Raw genomic sequence first — 21,542 nt, forward strand, 5'->3', positions numbered from 1 at the left:
GAGGATCTGGGCTGCTGAGAGTAGGTGCTGAGGGCCATCTCCTCAGGAAAATGCTGGGTGGAGGCAGGTGACACTGGAGGTAAAGTGTGACTGCCCTTTGGAGCAGAGGCAGCTGGCCCATTCAGAGAGTCCAAGAGGGCAATTACCTCTTTTCGGTGGTCTGTGCTGCCCCAGGACGCTGAGCGCTTATGTGTGCAGGAGCTGGCCCGCTCACCTTCTGGCTCTTGCCAGGACAGGGGTGTCTGTAGGGGAGAAATACAATGAGACTGAGCAGTTTCAAAGGCAGGCCCAGGAAGCAGAGAGTTTCCTGGGTAGGGGTGGTGGCTTGTGATGCCTCCTGTATCTGCTCATCAACCTCCTGTTGTGTTCTTCCAGGCAGGACCCCATGGGCACTGCCTCCTTCCTGGTGTACATCCTCCAGGAAACCCTCCTGATGCCCCGACAGGGCCAGCCTCTCTACTCTGTTCTGGCTTTCAAATAGGTTTTGTACCCACAGTTATTGCAGGTGCTCTCAATAGTAAGGACAAGTACTGTTCCTCCTTTCCTAACCAGCTCTGAAAGGGCACAAGCTCAGGGAACCTCTGCAATCTTTATTCTCGGTGTGCCTAGCACAGGCCTGGGAGCCTGGGGAAAACAGTAAACAGATCTAGGGAGGAGTCAGTACTTGGTAAAATAGGAAAAAGGCCAACACCCTCCTACCCCCACCACCACTGAAGCAGGAGGCTCCTGTATAGAGCAGCACCTCAAGTTTGCTCCTTGATCTATTCCAGCACACAGAATGGGGCCCCACAGTCCTCCTGAATAAATGAGCCATGAGTCCTTTTCAGAAAGGAAGGAGCCAGAATTCTTAGCCCAGCCCTGATTTCTGACCCCTCTTGGCCTTATCATTTCTGGTCTTAGGCCCTCTTGCCCTTCACAAAGAAGGCCTCTTCATCCCCTATCTTCCTTCCCCTGCTGCATGAAGACAGGGGCCCAAGATGGAGGAAGGGTTGAGGGATTTGTAGAGCCACTTCCTGACCGCCTCCCCCCACTAAGGAAGGAAGCTGAGGGACCCAGATCCCTCCCCACCAGCAACATCCCTACTTCAATTCCAAGGGAGAGGCCTGAGGGGAACACTCCAGCAGCCCCAGCTCTTCTCTGACTTGTGTGCATGCACCGTGAAAAACATGACAGTCTGGGAACTGTCTCCTCCAAGAGATCTGCTGGCCTCCCCCAAGAGGTTGCTGCAAACAGAGAGGGGGAGGAGAGGGGAAAACACCACCACTCACCACCCAACAGCTGCTAAGGGGAAGCTCAGCAGGCAGTCTGAGCCGGATTGTGAGAGCAGACTGCGGGGTGTGACAGCCGTGTGGAGGGGGCCACTGGGGACTGAGCCTCCTGACTCTTCCTGCCCCCAGCTACCCACTGACCAGGACCTCTCTTAGGCTGTGCAACACGACCAGGGTGAGACAACCATCCTAACTTCCTTGTCCTGATACTAGTGCCACAAGGGAGGACATCCAGAGATCCATTCCCACCATTCCTCCTTTAGGACAAGGGCAGACAACATATCCTATAGGCCCATGGTGTAGGCTCTCAGGATGACATCGGCTCTGAGTTTCTGGAAACCAAGCAGCTGGAATTATTCCTCATGCCCGCCCCCCCCTCCCCCCGCCCTATACATCAGCTCCTCTGAAATGGCTACAGGAGTGCTGAAAAGGGAGAAGGAAGCCCATGTCTCCCTCAGCCACCTGGACCCAGCAGACACACACGACCTCCCTTCCTAGGGTGCCAAAACCAAGCCTGAAAATGACTAGTTCTGTCAAAGCTGAGTCCCATACAAACCTGTCATCCCTTGAAAGGTGGCAGGGGCCACAGAAGAGGGATGACAACAGCTAAGGAGATGGTGCCCATCCCTTCCTCCAGGAAGACACTGTGCTCACAGAAGGGCAGCGAGAAGGAGAAAAAACAGCCATGTACAGCCTGCCGCTGGCTACTAACTAAACTCTTCTCAGACTATCTATCTTCCTTCTTCTGGGATGTGTGAGGGGTGGAAGGAGGACATGTGAGCCAGCACAGGATTTAGAAAGGATATGAAAATGTGGCCGCTGGCATCAGCTCCTCCCCACCTCTGCTCAGGAACACCACTGTTGCCTACTCTGTGGAACTTCCTGCTAAGGCCTCGCTTGGTCTCAACACCGCTCCATGGCCATAGGTACCACCATCTCACCTTGCATCCCAGGGGTTCTGTGTCTTGCCCAGGCAAACCCCATCTCTAGCTCCTTCTTCATACTCACCCCTTGGCCTCTAAGCCTGGTCTGCCCACTAAGATGGCCCACCTGACAGCCATTCTCAGTCTTGTTATCAGGGGGCCTGTCCTCACTTGTCTGCCTCGTACTGGGTGCTCCTCTGCTTCGTGTCTCCCTGGGCACATGGGCACGGTGTACATCATTCATCATTCAATAGTTACTGAATGCATACAATGTGCCAGGTACTGTTCTAGGTGCTGGGGACACAACAGTGTACAACAAATATATCCTGAACCCCTGAGTTTATATTCTAATTGGGGGCAGAGTTTAAATAGTGATTTGTGCTAAAAAGAGAAATAAGGCAAACAAAATGGATAGGAACACTGGGCAGAGGGGACAGGATTTGAAATGCCAGGGAGGTCCTCAGTGAACAGTAACATCTAAATAAAAACAGGACAGAGGTAAGGGAGCAAACCACATGGGTAAGTGAGGTCAGAGTGACAGAGGGAAGAGCAAATGGAAAGACCCAGAGGCAGAGCAAGGCCAGTGTTTCAGAATCATTAGGTGGCCAGGGTGGTGGGAACAGAGTGAGGTCGGGGCAGAGTAGCAGGAATAGAGGTCAGTGTGACAGGGCGGAAAATCTTCAGTGTCAAAGGGGGATTTTTATTTTCTATTTTAGGCTTTTCAAGATTTTGTAAGCAGTCTCTAGTGCTTCCTGATCTCTACTGGCAATAGTACTGGTTCTTCTAATTATAAAATGATGTATGTTCATTGTAAGATATCAAAAACTTTTGAGGCAAACCTAAGTGTATCTGGGGGGGCTGGGGTTGTCGCTCAGTGGTAGAGCACTGACGAAAGATAAAGCCTATCACATGTGAAGCACTGGATTTTATATTCAGCACCACATAAAAATAAATAAAATAAAGGAATTGTGTTCATCTACGACTAAAAATTTTTTTTAAAAAGTAAGTATATCTGGTGTATTTTGGTGTTACCTCAGTGGGGTATGTAAGATCATAAAATGGTTTTATTTTTTCTAATATTTCCTCCAACCATATTCTGTTGAATTGCCCAGAATAACTGATGGAGGGAGAAAAAGGAAAAAAAAAAAATCCCAAAGATTTAGAAACCTACAAATGTTACCTTATATGGCAAAGTTTTTGCAAATGTGATTAAGTTAAGGATCTTGAGATGGGAGGGTTATTCTGGAATCATCTGGGTGGGCCCTAAATGCTATTATAAGTATCCTTGTAAGAGGAGCAGAGAAGACTCTACACACACAGAGGAGGACAAAGCGATAACCACAGAGGAGAGATTGGCTACAAACCAAGGGATGCCAACAGCCACTGGAAGCTAGATGAGGCAAAGAACAGACTTTCCAAGAGACTCCTCAGGGCGTGTGGCCTTGCCAACACCTGACCTTGGCCCACCAACACTGAATTTGGACTCTGAACTCCAGAATTATGAGAGAATGAGTTTCTGTTGTCTTAAGCCACTAAATTTGAAGGGATTCGCAAAAGCAGTCCCAGAAACCTGGCATGAAGGCGCTCCTGCTTGAAGCTGTTGGCATGCTGGCATTGAGTATTATCAGGGCAGATGTATACTTAAGTGGGGCTTTAACCCCTCCAACAGAACTGGGTGCATCAAAGTGGGGCTGGAGTTGTGGCTCAATGGTAGAGTGCTTGCCTGGTGCATGTGAGGCACTGGGTTCGATCCTCAGCACCACATTAAAAATAAATAAATAAAATAAATGGGGCTGGGGATGTGGCTCAAGTGGTAGCGCGCTTGCCTGGCATGTGTGCGGCCCGGGTTCGATCCTCAGCACCACATACAGACAAAGATGTTGTGTCCGCCAAATACTGTAAAATAAATATTAAAATTCTCTCTCTCTCCCTCTTTCTCACTCTCTCTCACTCTTTCTAAAAAAAAGTAAATAAAATAAAATAAATGTATTTAAAAAAAAAAAAAGTGAGGACCAGGGGCTGCAAACAGAGCTAGTGTACACAAGGCCTTGAGTTCCATCCCCAGCACTGCAAAAAAATAAAGAGTGGGAATCATGGCCACTTATTTCCAGCACCCCTGAAAGGACAGGACTCTCCTCTTGTGGATCTTGCCACAGAGGTCTTGATCAAGATCTCCTTAGGGCATAGAAGAAAAGTCACTGTGAAAGGCAGCCACCCTTCAAAGAGGTAGCCATGCTACATGGCAGCACTCTGAGTACTCATTCTAGATGACCCTTTGGAAACAAGCATAGCTTGAGCACAGAGACCAAAAAGTCATTTGTTCAGGGGATTCATGCACTGGAACAGACTTATTTCACAGCCTGGCCTGGGGCACAGCTGAGAGAGAAACAGGGCTGTTCACTAACCATGAGTGGCAGCGACAAGCTCTGCAGCTGGTGCTTAGATTGCACAAAACTGGATATGGTCAGACCAAAGCCTTGCCTAGAATTCTGAGATGCCAGCATAACATGTGGGAGGATAACTGGGCCTGGGGATGGAGGACAGCTTCCCAAAGAGCTGCCTAATAAAGCAAGAAGGAGGGGCAGGATAGAGCAGGAAACCCTCCACACAGGAATGCCTTTCTTGGCCTCCAACCTCACTAAGTTTCTACCAGGACTCCCTGTCCAAATGCAGGGAGAATCCTGGCCTCACCATCTCCAAAGAGCCTGGTACCTGAGTAGGTTTATGTAGAGCTGGGCTGGGCCCTGGGAACAAAGCCCACTGCACGTATTGGAAGTGCAGAAAAAACAATGGATGGCCTGGAAGAGATGCTCAGGAACTAACTATGCAGTGAGCTGATACTCAGCAGGGACTCAGTCCCTTTGAGCTCTGGCCAATCAAAAAGGCAGGAAAAGGTTCTGAGGGTGGCCCACTGGCCAGCACTGAGAACCCTGGCTGTAGGTGGCCAAGGCCACCATCTCTGGCCCTACCATGATTAGGCAGCCCTCAGATTTTTCCATCATGGCCCCATGTTCAAATATTTGCTGCTGTTGTCAAACCATATACTGAACAACTGGTCCTGGTCACCAATTTGGAAAACAGGCACTGTGCCCAGGCCCCCACACCCACAAAGAAAAACATTTTTTAAAGGCCTGTGATGGTCACACTGAATTATGTGTCATCACTGAACACTGAAGCACTGGCCTGGGAAAAGGGGAGGATGGCATGCAGGTAGGGAAAACGCACAACAGGGAGTCCCCCTGCAAACCGCATGCTCACCTGCACCCTCAAGACATTCTATGAGGTTTGTCAAGGACTTAGGCTTCCCAAAAGGAAGTCAGGGGTGACGAAAAAGGAACATCATCAAAGCTTCCCCATCTCACCTGGAGAATGCAGAGGAAGTAGGGCTGCAGAGGAGTGGAATGGGGCAGGAGCAGGCAAGGTCCCGTCTGTGGGCAGGATGAGACCAGTAGGGGAACTTGTCTCAAACAGTCATCCCAGCTGTGGTGAGACCACTTCCTCCCTCCAGAAGAGTGCAAGAAGACTCAAATGTTTTGCACAGCAAGAAGGAAGAGGGGTGACCACAACCACTGGCATGTTCTGCCATCACTGGCCCTGGTCTGGACACAGTCACTAGAAGGGGCAATGCAAAGCACTTGGTGGCCACCTCTGGGTTACCAACTGACCTGGGGGAATATGGGCCAGAGAGGAAAACGTATTCAGACAAACCTGGGGAATTCTGAAAAAGTGCTTCCAGATCAAAGAAACTTCCTACAGACAAGGGTGATACCATATAAGAGGCTTTCTAGCCTTTTCTGGCCAGTCACTGTGCATCCAGCTCCTGCTGGGCCCATCTTCCTTGAACTCACTAGGCTGATCTCTGGGACACCTGGTCATTCCCTCTCCCATTATTCCTCCTGGCTCAAAACATGTTGCCTCTCCAAAGCACTTCCTCCCCAGTGATCACATTCACACCTTTTTCTCCTTCCTAAAAAAAATCAATCTCCCACATAAGATCCATCCATACTTCTCCCAGTCCTGTTGCCCCAAGTCCTCGGGTAACCAGCTCCGCATGTCAGACTGTGAATTGCCTGAGGACAATCCTTTGTATCTGCCTAAGAGCTTAAGACAGCCAGGAAGTGAACACTGGTGCTATTGGCAACACTGGAATAGACTCAAGAACTAAGAGCTTTTAACTCCATCTTCTGCCCTCCAAAGAGGCCTTGAGTACAGAGCAAACCAGCTATCTAATGGCAGGAGTTCTGTCCTTGCTGCCTTGGTCTGTAAACTTGGTTGGAAAATGCAGGGACCTTGTTCCCTTTATGGGATTCATAAGAAGAGGAGTTGCTTAGCCTTAAATATAACTATGGCTCCTCCCCCTAGGAATGCTGGGGCTGATGTGGTCTCTAAACATACAATCTGGCACTGCCTCTGTGTTGGGGAAGTTAGGCAAGTAAGAGAGCAGCAGCAAGTACTGCCAGTTATGGTAGATAAAGCGGATAATAAACGACTACACTGCTAGTGCTAAGAGAAAAGGGCAGGAAGTGGGAGTAGGGTTGGGCATAGCACTAGCTCAAAGCAATTGGGGGAAGTCTGGTATCCACCAATTTTTAACAGTTTAAAAAAGCTTTCAATGGGTTGGGGGATACTGAAGTTCAGTAGTAGGGTGCTTGCCCAGCATGCCCGAGGCCCTGGGTTCCATCTCCAACACTGCAAAATAAATAAATAATAAAGCTGTCAAGGACTTCAGTAGTCTCGGCCTCTGTGTACCTACCAATAAAACCTGTCTTCATCTCCGACCCTTCTGGGTGATCTCCCTGTGCTCAGTAGGAAAGGAACATGCTATTGAAGGAGCTGTCAGGAGAACCTTAGGCTTTCACAGTGCAATACCAGCATTGCAGAAGGTAGCTCATGCCAGGCCAGAGGCCTCAAGCAGGAATTAGAAGGGAGCCCAAAACCTAGAAGCAGAAAATTCCCAGAAGACCAGGAATGAAAATGGGCAGAGCGCATATTTTGGTTTGGATGCGTATGCTGATCAGAATCCTCCCATCTCTTGCCTGCAGCCACAATATTGACAGGTTGCTAAGAGTTCCTCGAGGGCTGGAGCCCATCCCAGGAAAAGAGGAAAGCTGTATGGCTGGGCCTTGCCAGACCCATGGAGGCGCATCGCTGACCTCTGTCTTGCTGTGGCAAGAAGCCCAGACTTGTTATATAAAAGATCTGGCCTACAGCTGGAGCCTGAGCAAAAACACGCAGCCTGGAACCCACGCCTCTCCACCCAGCCAGGGAACATCTGAGGCCAACCCTTCTTGCACTGACAAAGAGAAAGTTATCTAAGGGGTAGGATGGTGACTTCCTAGAAGGCTGGCAGCAGGAAATGACAGAGGCAGAGATGGGTGGGCTACACAGAAACCTGCCATCTGGCAAAGCGGGAACCATGGTGAGTCCATGTACTCATGTCCTGTTCCTCCAGGAAGCCCTCCCTGACTACATTATTTGGCCTGAGCATTTCTCTAAAAAGAGAAAGGGACATGTGCTTCCAGGCCCATTAGGGAGGAGCATAACCTAGTTGGCTTGCCCTTGTCAAAGGTTAAAGGACATTGGGCTCCCAGGAAGTAGACCCACTTTCTGTGCTACCTAGAGTGTATTCTCTTCATCTTCTACCTAAAGCTCCAAGGAGGGCCATCAATTTTAACTTCTTTTTTTTTAAATTCTTGTTGGTTCAAGGTGGAGTATCCCCAGAAGAATTCTCCTCCTCTAAACTTTGCTAGACATTTGGCCCCATCTCCGCCCTTGGCTGGCTGCTCACTGGCCTTCATGGAACTGGAATCCAGGCTCAGAGAGGCCAAATCTTGTCTTCATTTCCTTATTCTCCATTCCAACATGCCAAGAACAGGACTGGGCATTCAAACATTCATTAGTGATATTTGAAAATGAATCTCATAAAAAATAAGTAAAAGAACCGACATGATGTGCTCAGGAGAAGATGTAGAGTGAGCTGCAGGGATACGTTGGCATGTCACCTGCCGTCAGGATGCCTACAAATAGGCAGAGCAGGCAACTTCACCTAACATGCAAAGAAAGAGCTGACTTGTCCAACAGCATCCAGAAGAGAGGGCTGACCTTGAGCCGAGTGTCCTTTCCTCCCTGCTTACACCTGTCTGGGAACATCCATTTGTTTTAAAGGTGAATTGCTTTAAACTGCATCAGAAGAGAGACTTGCCTCCTACCAACTAAACTGCTAAGAATGTTGATGTCCTGAATCAGATTAAGAAATATCTTTGTATGAGATGATTTCTTGCTTAGGCTAATACTATTTTACTCAAAAATTGACAAATGGACTGGATGGTCTATGAGACTTCTTCCAAGCTTAGGGCTTTTTTTTTTTTTTTTTTTTTTTTAAATATTCTAGATGAACACAATATCTTCATTTTATTTATTTATTTATTTTTATGTGGTGCTGAGGGTCTCGCATGTACTAGGTGAGTGCTCTACCTCTGAGCCACAACCCTAGCCTGGCTTTTTTTTTTTTTTTTTTAAGCACCAGAGATTGAACCAGAGGCACTTAACCACTAAGCCACATCCCCAGCCCTTTTTAATTTTTATTTTGAGACAGGGTCTCACCAAGTTGCCAAGGTGGCCTCAAACTTATGGTCTTCTACCTCAACTTCCCAGGTAGTTAAGCTTAAGTTGTTGTTGTTGTTGTTATTATTTTAGTTGTAGATGGACACAATACATTTTATTTATTTATTTTTATATGGTGTTGAGGATCAAACCCAGTACCTCACATGTGCTAGGCAAGTGCTCTACTGCTGAGCCACAACCCCAGCCCAAGCTTAGGATTCTTAATGAGAAGAATAAACATACTGAAGGAGAGGAACCTGGGCTCCACAGGACTCAAATGGGTGCACTGGAATCCCAGTCTGGGCTACAGGCAGGGAATAACTCCATTATCTGAGAACTTTCCACTCCTAATTCTCCAGTGGGATTGATTCTGGCTCAGCATATTTTTTGACCACTTCCTCTGGCTATCTGGGGAATGCAAACTCAATTGAATGTTGGCCTTAGTTTAATTTTAGCAAGGTAAATCTCATTTTTTAAAACCCAGTCTAAATTCCAAAGTCAACTGTAGATTACCCACATAAGTATTGAAAGTCAAACTGAAAACCCAGATTGACGTCTCCCTTCCACCAGTCAGATGGAATGCAAACTCATTTTCATGTAAGTTTACAAAAAAAAAAAAACAGCAGAAGATGAAAAGCTATTTACATGTATAACCAAAACCAAGGACAAATCATCTCAATGACTGAGAAGGGTATGAAACCAGAGGCCTCCTCAGTCAGCCCTCCCACCCCATCCTGATCCCATTAGGAGCGAGTTGCATTACCTGGGTGGCCTTGTCATTGGTACAGCAGGTGAAGGCCCCATCAGCATCTCGTGGCCACTGGCCCAGAAGGTACGAGCTGAGGATGGTGTCCAGGGAGAAGGTACGTCGGACCTGGGGTGGCTGAGGCCTACACACTGACTTTTCTGGGGCCACCGAACATGGGACACTGGCTGGAAGAGAGCACAGCCCACACACCTTGTCATCAGCATTAAGGAAGGAGACATGGCAACCGGCCTTCTCTCTTCTAGGAAGCCTTGCCTGGTTGCCAAGCCTTCACTTCCCTCCTAGAGGAATATGAAGCAGCCTACAAAAGCACAGTCTGTCAAGGGGTTTCCTGACTTAACCGCCTAGGCTTTATCATTGGAAGCAATTTAGACCATTTTGCTATGGACTTCAGAGTTACTTTATACCTGTCCTCTGTCTTTTTCCTGTTCCTAATGCACATGAACCATGAACACAGTTTCCTGAAACTAGCAGTGTTTTCCATCATTAGAGGGAATTCTAAGTGTACAAAAACCAAGCTTTCTCCCATCTTTGGTGTCTGTTTCCCTTTCCTCCTCCAGCACACATTGCAGGGCTCCTGCACACTGCTCAAAGTCAGCTCAATTAACTGAAGGATTCTTCATAATCCCTTTAGAACAGTAAGCTCCAGGGAACCTAGTGACTGCGAAGAGGAAAATGACATAACTACTTTCAACTCTCTAGGACTGAGGAGTCCAGTTTAAGAAAATATCCAAGTCATTTGGTTCTCTCCTCTGTCTCAATAGGATAAAATGAGCAATTATAAATCCATTCATTTTAATCTACCTTGGTTAAAGATTTCTGGGAGAGGGCAAAAGTTGAAACTGTTGATAAAATGCAAGGGTTCTGGAATCATCTGGAAGTTTCAATGGTCTGAACTGACCCTGTTTTCCATGGCCACATTAAAAACACTCCACTATCTTAAGATCTATAAAGGCTCTCTCCTTTAAACAGAATAAAATGCTTTCACATCTGTAGTAATCCCTTGATAATTTATGTGTATATTAAGCACAGCAAAAAGAACTAGGAACTGTAGGTATAAATAGACTTGAAGAGTTTTATATTAAAAAGACACTAAAAAGTTGGCAATTCCTCAAAATGCTAAACATAGAATTCCCTTATGATCCAGCAATTCTGCCTGTAGGTATATACACCCCCCCTCCCCACAAAATAAAAGCAGGGCTTGAAAAGGTATCTGTGTACCCATGATCACAGCATCACGAATCACAAGAGCCAAACAACAGATGCAGCCTATGCTACAACACAGATGATGGCAGGTGAAATGAGCCAGACACACAGGGCAGAAATCATGAGTCCATTTATTCAAGGTGCCTAGAAACCAATTCACAGGGACAGAAAGGAGAATAGAGGTTACCGGGGGTTTAGGAGGAGGGAGAATGAGAGTTTTTTAATGAATATGAAGTTTCTGTTTGGGATGATAAAAAAAAGTTCTGCAATTGGCAGCGGAGGCCAGGCCCACAGTCCTAGCTGCCCCAGAGGTAGAGATGGGAGAATCACTGGAGCTCAGGATTTCAAGACCAGCCTGGGCAAAAAAAAGGAGACCCCACCTCAACAAACAAAACTAAATCCCCAAAAGTTCTTGAAATGCACAGTAGTTATGGTTACACAACCGTGTCAATGTATGGCAAATTTTATATTATTTATATTTTACCACAACAAAAAAAAAGACATACCATCACCTTCTCCAAATTCATTTAAGTAGGTATTTATGAAAATCTTGACATATTTGTAATCAATATAAAAGGTACTACATTTTGTTCTATCCCATTCCACTCTTTTTACAACTCCATTTCCAAGTATCAACAATCTACATATTTGTCATTTTTAAAGACTATATATGATTGATATATCACCAGGTTGACGTATGGTAATTTGCTCAGCCATTCCCACATTAGTGAACGTTTGTGGAATTCCCCTCCAATTTGGATATATTATCAATGTGATTGTAAAGCCAACTTTCACTCTCAATTTTTATCTATTCCCTGGCATATTTCTAGATCATCTCCCTCAGCTGTCATACAATATGTGCTCAGTTAAAATAATTTATAGGGCTGGGGATGTGGCTCAAGTGGTAGCGCGCTCGCCTGGCATGTGCAGGGTGCTGGGTTCGATCATCAGCACCACATAAAAAAATAAAATAAAATAAGGATGTTGTGTCCACCAAAAACTAAAAAATAAATATTAAAAAAAATTCTCTCTCTCTTAAAAAAAAAAAGAATTTATAAATGACTTCTAAATACAAAGGCAGTAAGTATAAATTGTGAAAGTGTCAGGAAATATATAAACAAAAAGAACAAATCTCAACACCCAGAGATAACCACTGTCACTACTGTGAGATATTTATCCTTGTACTCCTTACCTTCTGTGTGTGTGCACGCATGTGTGTATGCTTTAGAATAAAAAAATGGTATCATACTGTATATACTATTTCACTGCTTTCACTTTATATCATCAACTTTAAGTGAATACATACTGACTACAACATATCATTTTAAATGATGTTAACATTTCCATGTTAAAACCCTTCACAAACTGTTTCAAAGATGGAAGTCAAAAGCTTCATGTTCTGGTCTCACTACCTCTTTACATCTCACTCCTTTCTAGGTCTTGAACCAAGTACATTACACACCACTTCCCACCACCGTCAGGGCCTTCCCTCCTGAGGTTTTGCCCAACGTTTAAATATGAGCCACCTGCCAGGGCCTGCCTAACTGCCTCTACCTCCAATGCGCCTTCCGGATCATGGGAATCCCCTGCAAGGAGAGTCTCAGGACATTCTGAGTTTCCTCAGTATACTTTGTACTCTTTCAGTACTTATCATTCTTTCTCTTGGGTTGCAGGTATCTGTGACTCCTAGATAATAAACAACCTGTGGCCAGAGGACTGGCTTTGATTCATGTTTATATCCCCTACAGTGTCTACAGCATAGGGCCAGCAATTGGTAGGTACTCAAGAATTTGAATAAAATTGAACAATTGAGCCGGACACAGCGGCACATGCCTGTAATCCCAGTGGCTTGGGAGGCTGAGGCATAAGGATCTAGAGTTCAAAGCCAGTCTCAGCAATGGCAAGGTGCTAAGCAACTCAGCGAGACCCTGTCTCTAAATAAAGTACAAAATAGGGCTGGGGATGTAGCTCAGTGGTTAAGTACCCCTGGGTTCAATCCTTGGTACCCCCCTCTCCAAAAACTTGAACAATTGATACTAGAAGGGATACTAATTAATACCATAGATCCTGAGTTTGCCTATCGTACACATCCAAACCCAGCCCAAACCCAGACCCCATGAGCTACTTGACTTTCTCTCTCAAGTCTGGAAGACCCAACCTCTTTCTTGCCTTCCCTGAAATCTCATAGCCCAGTAAGTTAGTGACAGGTCTGCTGGTTCAAGCCCCAACTTTACCTCCTATACAGCATTTCAACTATTCATTTTCCTGGGCTGGCAATCTGAATATTTCTGGGAGCTTCTGGCCCACATCAGCAGCTGGCTCACAACTGAAACGCTGTCCTGTGGGCCTCCAAAAGCACCTACAAGAGCCCAGTGATGAGGGAGGGCCTCTGGAAAGCAGATATGCAAAATTACATGACAGATGACCAAAGAGGCAGATGGGAGGTGGGCGAGTGAGTAAATAAGATGAAGGATAGAATGTTCTGATTCCAGAGGCCAAAAGGAAGGGGACTATGACTCCAGAGCTGAAAGACAGGAATGGGGGAAAGCTCTTGAAGCTACCTGTCCCATCCTCTCAAATGAGTCCCTGCAAGAATCTCCTTTAGGTTTTTTTTTTTTTAGGTTTTTTTTTTTTTTCCGTAATTAAAAATATAAAGTACTATCTCGTGTTCATATGGTACTCTCAAGCTTTGCCCCATCCACAAAAAGTCCTTTGTGTGATATAATCTTTTATTGTCCTGTCAGTTCTAGAAGCGGCTGAGGAGAGGCTGATAAGGAAGACAGGTACAGAGCAGCTCAGATGGGACTCTACCACCCAAGGAGTCGCAGAAAGCGAGATCTAAATCCAAGCTTCCTTCCTATAAAGTCACTGTTCTCTCAGCTGTTCCCAAATCTCACATCCTCTAGCATCAGGAACCTTCTGGGACACCCACCTGGATACCTGGATGCTGAATTGCATTTTTTTTTTTTTTTTTAGCTCCTGTTCAGGAATGGAAAGCAAAGAGGAGATGGCAGGCCTGACCTGGGGTTTTCTGGTGACCTGTTTTAATTTTTTATTTTGTGTATTTGATTGTTTCTTGAGGAAGTCTTTAAAATCTAGTATAAAGGATTCTATCTCCCTGGGACAATTTTAACGACACTCATTTTGCATGAATTCTCATCACCCTCATGTTCCACCCTATTCCATGAATTTTTGTTGGAGTCCAACCTTAAGAACAATAATCATAGTGGTACTTTGCCCCAGTACTGGCTGGGCTAGGGTAGGGTGAACCCAGAATCCTGGAATTTGGTGTGAGAATCCAACCACCCATTTTGCTCAATTCCTCATTTTTTCCAACCAAAGTTATTTGCAACAATTCTACAGACTTCAGGGGTCCTGACTTGCTTCTCCATATACAAAAACTTACACAAATAGTAAAAAAAAAAAAAAAAGAAAGAAAGAAAGAAAGAAAAGAAAAAGGAAGGAAGGAAGGAAGATAGGAGAGAAAGAAATGAGAGAACAAGTACTGCCTCACTCTCCACCACAGACCTGCAAAGCTCTCATTGTACCTGGCCCAATTGGAAGTCTTGCCTCAGTTTCTCTTCCTTAAATGAGGAGTCAGCTAGACCTCAGCCACACCCAAGCACAGTACCCTGGCTCCACTCCTAGCTGGCCACAAGACAGAATTTCTACTGTCTCAGAACCCTCAGCACGGCTCCACTGCCCCTCCCAAATCCTCAAATTCTTGGCATGTCCAGCCCCTTAGAGGAGGGTAAAATGCCATGTTTCTTATGTGCCTAGGAAACAGAGGGGGGCACTTTAAAAAGATTAGATTTTGATAGGGAAAAATAATCTACTCCCTTTTTTATAAACCTCCACATGGTTTGATAAGCACCAGCTTCTTTGGACAACAAAACTGATTAAGGACTAAACCAAGATGTCAATTTGCCCCAAATGGAATATAAATCAAAGCCCAAATCAGGCACTGGTGTGTTCCCGTGCCTTCCTTAAAGGGACTGCAGGCTGACAAGGGCAATGTGGTCCCCTGATATCTAGCAGGGGCTGAGATGCGAGCAATACAGGTCTGACTGCAGCTCTGTCCTCACAAGGATACAAATGCAGTCAATATGACCTACTTCACCAGGCCTGCTCTCCCTCCGCAAACAGGGTCCCTAGCTGGCCTGTGTTACCCCTTAGGGATTCTGGGAAGAAAAGCAGAGATGAAAATATCATGAGTGAGTCAAGAAAAAGGAGACTACCCAGAAAAGACGTGACCAAGTTGTAGCCACCACATCCATAGGCCTGTGGTCTCCTGCTCCCTGGAAAGGTGTGTGCATATCTTTCATGTCAAAGCTCTTTCCTTTAGTAGTGACAATCTAACAAAGTCATGGATGCCACCTGAGATAAATGGTGACAGGGTGGGAAATAACACAGCTCACAGATTTGGGCATCAGCAGCTGCAGGTCAGCACTTAAGTTCTGCTGCACAATGAGACTGACCTCAGTTGCAAACAGCCCCCTAGGAATCTCATGAGTGTGGATGTAATAGGGGTTCTTGGGTTAATCATTCATGGGCACACCGGAAAGATCTGGGCAGTGGGTCCTGCTCTGTGCTTACGTGATTGCGACCAAAGGATAGGAAGCATTGAGAAGTCACAAAGGCTGCTTGTGGTTGGAAGATGAATTAGTTTAATTTCTGAAATGCACCCTCTCAGATTTGGGAAATGGCCATAATTGGCTCTGGTATCAGAGAAGTCTGTATCATGACAGGTCATGACAAAGCAGCAGGCGCTGGGGCACTGGCTGAGTGGCTGCGGGAGGGTGGAGTGTCCTGTTTACAGCACTGTGGGGTATTATCGGCCCATCGCATGCAGCAGCCTCCCCAGCCCAACCACCTGGTGAAGCACCCTGGCACCAGGCCAGGCCATTTCGCCATGTAGCTGAGCAGTGGCGGATGTGTTGGTTCTTGGGCAACAGCAAATGGAAAAAACAAAACAAAACAGCACATGCTGGAGATAAGAAGCCTTAGGTGCTATCTTCAGAACCACTTGGCCCTGTCTCCCAACTGTTATGGGTGTATGGCTTTAGGGAGAGGGGCTGTCTATGGTGGGGATTAGAGGTCAGATGTCTGTGGGGGATAGTCAACAGGGCAGACAGCACACAAGGCAGACAAGATACTGAACCAACAGCGGAAGAGGGCCCGGCACACCACAGCACCCAACCCATTCCTTGAAGAAGCACGTTGAGTACCCACTACATCAGCTCTGTGATAAACACTGGTGATGCTAAGGAGTAAGACAAGAAGCTGCAGTCAAGGTCAAAGTGGGGAAGTGATGCAACTTATCCCTAAGTGCCAGCTACCACCAGGCACGATCCTTGAGAAGAAACACACCCATTTGTCTCTGCTGCTCCCAATACCCCTTGCTGGAAATCAATTCCATCCTGACCACACCAGCACATCCCTATCAGAGGAACCTGATGGAGAAGGGTAACGGCTCTTAGAAGAAAATGGGTTCAGGAGGAAGAGGAAGGGAGCAGATGATGCGGGGAGTGAGGTGCTTCTGGCTGCTCTGCTTAGCTTGGGCAAAGAGACTCTTACAAGGCGAAATCAACCCCTGAATAATAGGTTCTAACTGGGCATCTAAGGGAACTGTCCTCTGTAGAAGGGGCAATGTGGAAGAGAGAAGCCTGGGGCATAAAGACAAGGCTACCATCTACTCCTCCATCAGCACGAGGTCTAGTCATCCCAGAATACCCAAGGAGGACTGCAGAAGGAAGAGACAGCCAATGAGATCTTGCGCAGGGCAAAAACTCAATAACTAGCTGGTTCAACAAACAAGCTATGAGTCATTTTCTCATTCTTCGTGCTTCAGTACTAGCACTAGCCTTCTCACACATAACCCTACCTTTTTTTTTCTTTTTTGCAGTGCTGGGGATCAAACCCAGCCTTGTACATGCTAGGCAAGCACTCTACCACTGCACTACATCCTCAGCCCTCACTTCCCGTCTTAAAAAGCAAATAAATAACTCTTATCATAACAGAAGCTGCACAAGTTACAGGAAATAAGAAAATGCAGATGAGCAAGAAAATATTAAATAAAAACTATCCAACCACCATCTATAGATCACCATGGTGCACATTTGTCCTGACCTTTCTTTGTGCACATAGGTATGCATATACATTTTCAATAAAAAGAGGTCATGTTATATTTTTCTACCACCGTTTTTTGTTGTTGTTGTTTGTTGCTTTGTCAATGATCTTCACTTTGAGAGGTGAAGTAGGCAGGGCCAGGGTAGTATGGCTAGACATTGAGGGAACAGGTTCTCCCCTGTTCTGTTCCTTGTGATGCAGCCCTTTTGTTGGGGAGAATTATTATTCTTGAAAGGAACAAAGTCAAATAGGGATTCAGAATTTCCAAACATTTCCCCAGGAACAGATTTGAAGTAACTAGGGGAAGTTCTTCTAAGCAGCCTCATAGACATTACTTTTCTGTTTCAGTACATGTACTGGGATTAAACAGGGCAAGCCTCTCCTGAGTTCCCTGTGGTCCAGTGCTGCTTAACTGCTTAATTCAGGAACGTGTGGGTTTGGGAGGGAGGTTGTGGTGAAAAGGAAATCCCCAATATGACTATAAAAGAGTCAGAAAGCCCTCTATGGAAAGCCCTCGAAGACCCCATTCACCCCAGCTGGGGAATTTAAACCTGGAGCTTTGAACACCTTCTTCAAAATCAAGTTACAGCTAACTTCAACCTCATCAGGGAGAAGAAACTAGATTCAAAAGAAAGGCAAAACAGAAGTAACATCGTTTCCCTTACTAAGAAGGCTTATTACCCAAAATAAGAGTGATGGTGTTTGTGTATACATGAACTTCTCAACCAGGCCCTCCATCAATCACGGACTCCATATTTAAGTGTACAGATCAAGCGAGAGCCAATGAAAGCATTTCTGGCTGCAAGTCTGACTTCCCAAGCTGGAGGCAGCTGGAGAGATGGGCCAAGAGAAACCCTTCTGGAGATGTTACTGTGGGAAAAAATAAGGAATACGCTAACTCTTTGTATCAGTAAGGAGGCAAAGGTTAGCGAGAGAGAGAGAGAGAGAGAGAGAGAGAGAGAGAGAGAGAGAGAGAAAGAGAGAGAGAATATCTAGATAGCAGTCACTGACATTTGTTCAATTCTCAAGAAACTACAGTTAGAAGAAAAGGAAGTGGTGTGAACTTTTCACCTTTTATCTGAATTCTCTAAAGAGGAGCTCTGTAGGATTTCAACATTCTCAAAACAAAACAGAACGCCAGCAGTTACCGATTGGAGCAGTTCCTTTAGGGTCTACAGGGCCTTTGCAATAACAGCACACAGTGGGCAGCCTAGCCCCCTCCCTCTGAACAAATCCTTACCCCACTGCTAGTTGGGAGTGATGGATTTGGGGGTGGTCTATACACTCAAAGGATAGGTAGACACCCTTCATATCTTTACTTCTTATAACAATCCGATTCCTATCAAGTAGAAAAGGAATCATAATGCCCAGTCTACTCTTGTCTTTTAAGATAGTGAGGCACAGGAAGAACCAGAGATTGAGGAGGTTCACCCATGAGAGATCTTGCAAGATGACAGTGATTAAAACTGCATCCTGAGGGGCTGGGGATGTGGCTCAAGCGGTAGCGCGCTCGCCTGGCATGCATGCGGCCTGGGTTCGATCCTCAGCACCACATACAAGCAAAGATGTTGTGTCTGCTGATAACTAAAAATAAATAAATAAATTAATTAATTAAAAAAAAAAAAACTGCATCCTGATTTCTGTTCTGAATATGTGCACCCCACACAGTCATGAAATCTACAGGGCGGGGCTTCCTAAGTGTTACACCCACCCTGTGGGGGTGAATTGATTTCTCCAAAGTCAAAGAGTAAAGTGAGGCCCTTTATTCCCCACACAGAAGACTTTTCAAAGTACATTTCCCAGTTTTGTATTTCACTGTCAGACTCAGCTGTGTCATGACCTCCTGGCTGCCTTGGTTCAGGAACTGCTCCATGGACCAGAAGATTGCATTCCCTTCCTTTGCTAGGAGTGAGGATGTTTGTTCCTGGGTCTGGGGAACACTGTTTTATCTACTAGACATGTTAGGTCAGCCAAGGAAGGAAGAAGACAATTAAAAAAAAATACGAGGGATTCCTTTTCTAGTGAAGAAGGTAGAAAGAGAGTAAAAAAAAAAAAAAAGGAAATCATACAGATAACTTTCAAATAATCAAAATAATTTTTGCTTTGTGAACAAACCATGACTTACTTCTAGCCCCATCCAACCTGCCTTCTCTGACTTCCAGCAAACTGCCAGACAGCAATATGTTTAATTAAGTAGTAGTCAATTTAATGTTAGCCTAAAATGCCTATAATTGTTGATAAAATTTTGATGACGGCATTTTGTTGCCTTCCTCAATGATTTCAAAAGTCAAAAGAAAGAAAATGTTGGTATTCCTTATTTGAATTGCTCACGTCAATACTCATGTTCATTAGTGTTAATTCAAAACTGGCTTTGTGCAGCTCCCAAGGTAATATCTCAATCAGGAAGTCAACTGATGCCAGAATCACTGGGTGAAAGATTGTGGGGAAGAGAATATTTATATAATATCAAAGGACCACCCCCTAATCCACATGATAGAGAATAATGTGCTTTTGCCATGAGAGGTTGGTCACCACCTCTCATAAACAAATTGAGCATGGTGAGGCTAGGAATGCAGCTCAGTGGCAGAGCCTGTGCTTAGCAGGTACAAGACCTTGGATTCAATCTGTAACACCAAACAAACAAAAACACAAAAACCACTCACACACACACACACACACACAAATTTAGCAAGACTACTTATGGACATTATGTCATTATATACCTCCTAAATGTTATTAAGCGCACAACTTTACCCATGAAATGTCCTTGTTAGGAGTTTAACCTAAATCACTAAGGTCTCAGACCTAACTTCCCATTTATAGGAAACACAGAGGATAGAGGAACAAGATAAATGCCATCATGAAGAAACAGAAAAATGGAGAGTGTAAACAGCTGGAATACTACTTTTTAAAATGTCAGTCATAAAAAAACAATGGTGGTCAGGGGGTAATTATAGATTTTTTTTTTTTTTTTTTGGTACTGGGGATTGACCTAGGGGTGCTTCACCACTAAGCACATCCCAGGTCCCTTTTATTTATTTTTAGTTTGAGACAGGGTTTCAATACATTGTTGAGGGTCTTGCTAATTTGCTTAGGTTAACCTCAAACTTGTGATTCTCCTGCCTCAGCCTCCTGAGTTGCTGGGATTATAGGCATGTGCCATTGTGTCCAGCTAGACTGAAGACTTTTTAAATGAGCTAGATCTTAACTGGGTTCTAGATCACATAGCCACTAAAGAGGAAATGTGAAAACAAACTATGTTATATGATATGAATCAAAGTTAATCTCCTTAGGCATAATAATATTATTATGATTATGTAGAGGAATGCCCTTATTCCTAGAATGTTACTAAAGAGTAAAATGTCATGATATTTGCAACTTACTCTCAGAAAGTTCACCCAAAAGAGTATATATGGATGCACATATATGGGTATGTCTACTACAAGCACAGGAGAGAAGACAGGTAAAAACTGTGGCAAAAAGTTACCAATAAATCTAGATGAAGGATAAATAGTTTGAAAAATCTCCAAAATAAAGTCCTGAGGGAAAAAAACAAAAAACTGGCTTAACAAGATAGAAATTCAATTCACTCTGCAGCAAAACCTACAATCTTTAGCATCCCAACCTTGGCAGGTTGTAGCCAAATTCAATGGTCACTGCTCTGGATGTCTAATTGGGGAAAAAAGAAGATGAACAAGAAGAAATAAAACCATGAAGGAAACAATCTGAGGCAAAGAATGAAAACTCACAAGAAGATGCAAGTGCAATCAAGCTAGAATAAAGATACTAAATGAAGGGAGACATCAAACTAAATTAAGGAGGACCATGTCATCCCAAGGACAAAACTAAGACTTCAGGCAGAATTAAGGGGTTCCAAGGAGTCCAGAAACATGGATGGAGTTGGATACAACCTCAGATAGAGCCAGTCAAGTGACCCATATGCATCCATTTGTCTTTACTGCCCTTCAAAAGGAAACCTGTGAGACTGAGAAAGATCCCGAGAGAGAGGGGTAAAAATGGCTAGAGAGATGGTAGCTAGACCCCAGGAGGAAGGTAAAATGAATTAAAATTTATCAGTAGCCTTCTGTGTTTGTGAAAAATGAACCATAAAAAGGTTTTAGCTGGAACAGGTGAGATTCTGGCTAAACAAAGGATGAACTTGCTCATCAAAACTGAATGAGGGAGATTGTTGAGTCTGCTCCTGAAAAGCATCAGGAAGAGATAATTAAAAGTCCTCGGCTATCTCAACATTCACCCAATGAAGCCAGGAGGTCACACTAGATAAGCCTGAGCCTCCTCTAATGTTACAATTCCCTAACTATTAAAGGATAAGTAAAGATGGCTACTGACCAATGCAGCTAAGGTGAAATCTCAGAGCTCATGCTATTCCAGGGGCAAGTTAAGAAAAAAAAAAAGGCACAAAGTTAAAGGAAGGCTTGCCTTACCTAGGCTGCTCCAACAGCTGTGTTGTGAACTACCAGATGATCTCTCCCAGCTCCTCCCCTGAGCAGGAGAATATAAATAGTGCTCAATTTACCTGTGGCTAGCCACAAGCAGAAGATTTGGTCATGTGACTCGACAAGCTAGGAGTTAACCACCAAGCAGGCCTCAGAGCTCGGAGGGCAGGTTGGCCAGCTTGCTACCCAG

General features: G+C 45.0%; 1 protein-coding gene across 2 annotated transcripts in view; it reads right to left on the bottom strand.

Moving 5' to 3' along the window:
* The window catches only part of Fam117a (family with sequence similarity 117 member A), a 44,715-nt gene that overhangs the window by 9,182 nt on the left and 13,991 nt on the right, over positions 1-21,542 (bottom strand). For both annotated transcript variants that reach the window (XM_076870097.2, XM_076870096.2), the window contains exons 2-3: positions 9,558-9,727; positions 147-242 (exon numbers count right to left, since the gene is read on the bottom strand). In XM_076870097.2, the coding sequence (XP_076726212.1) occupies positions 147-242; positions 9,558-9,727 (266 nt within the window). The remainder of the gene's footprint in view (positions 1-146; positions 243-9,557; positions 9,728-21,542) is intronic.

Source organism: Callospermophilus lateralis, chromosome 11 (genome assembly GCF_048772815.1).
Source record: "Callospermophilus lateralis isolate mCalLat2 chromosome 11, mCalLat2.hap1, whole genome shotgun sequence".
NCBI classification, from domain to species: Eukaryota; Metazoa; Chordata; class Mammalia; order Rodentia; family Sciuridae; genus Callospermophilus; species Callospermophilus lateralis.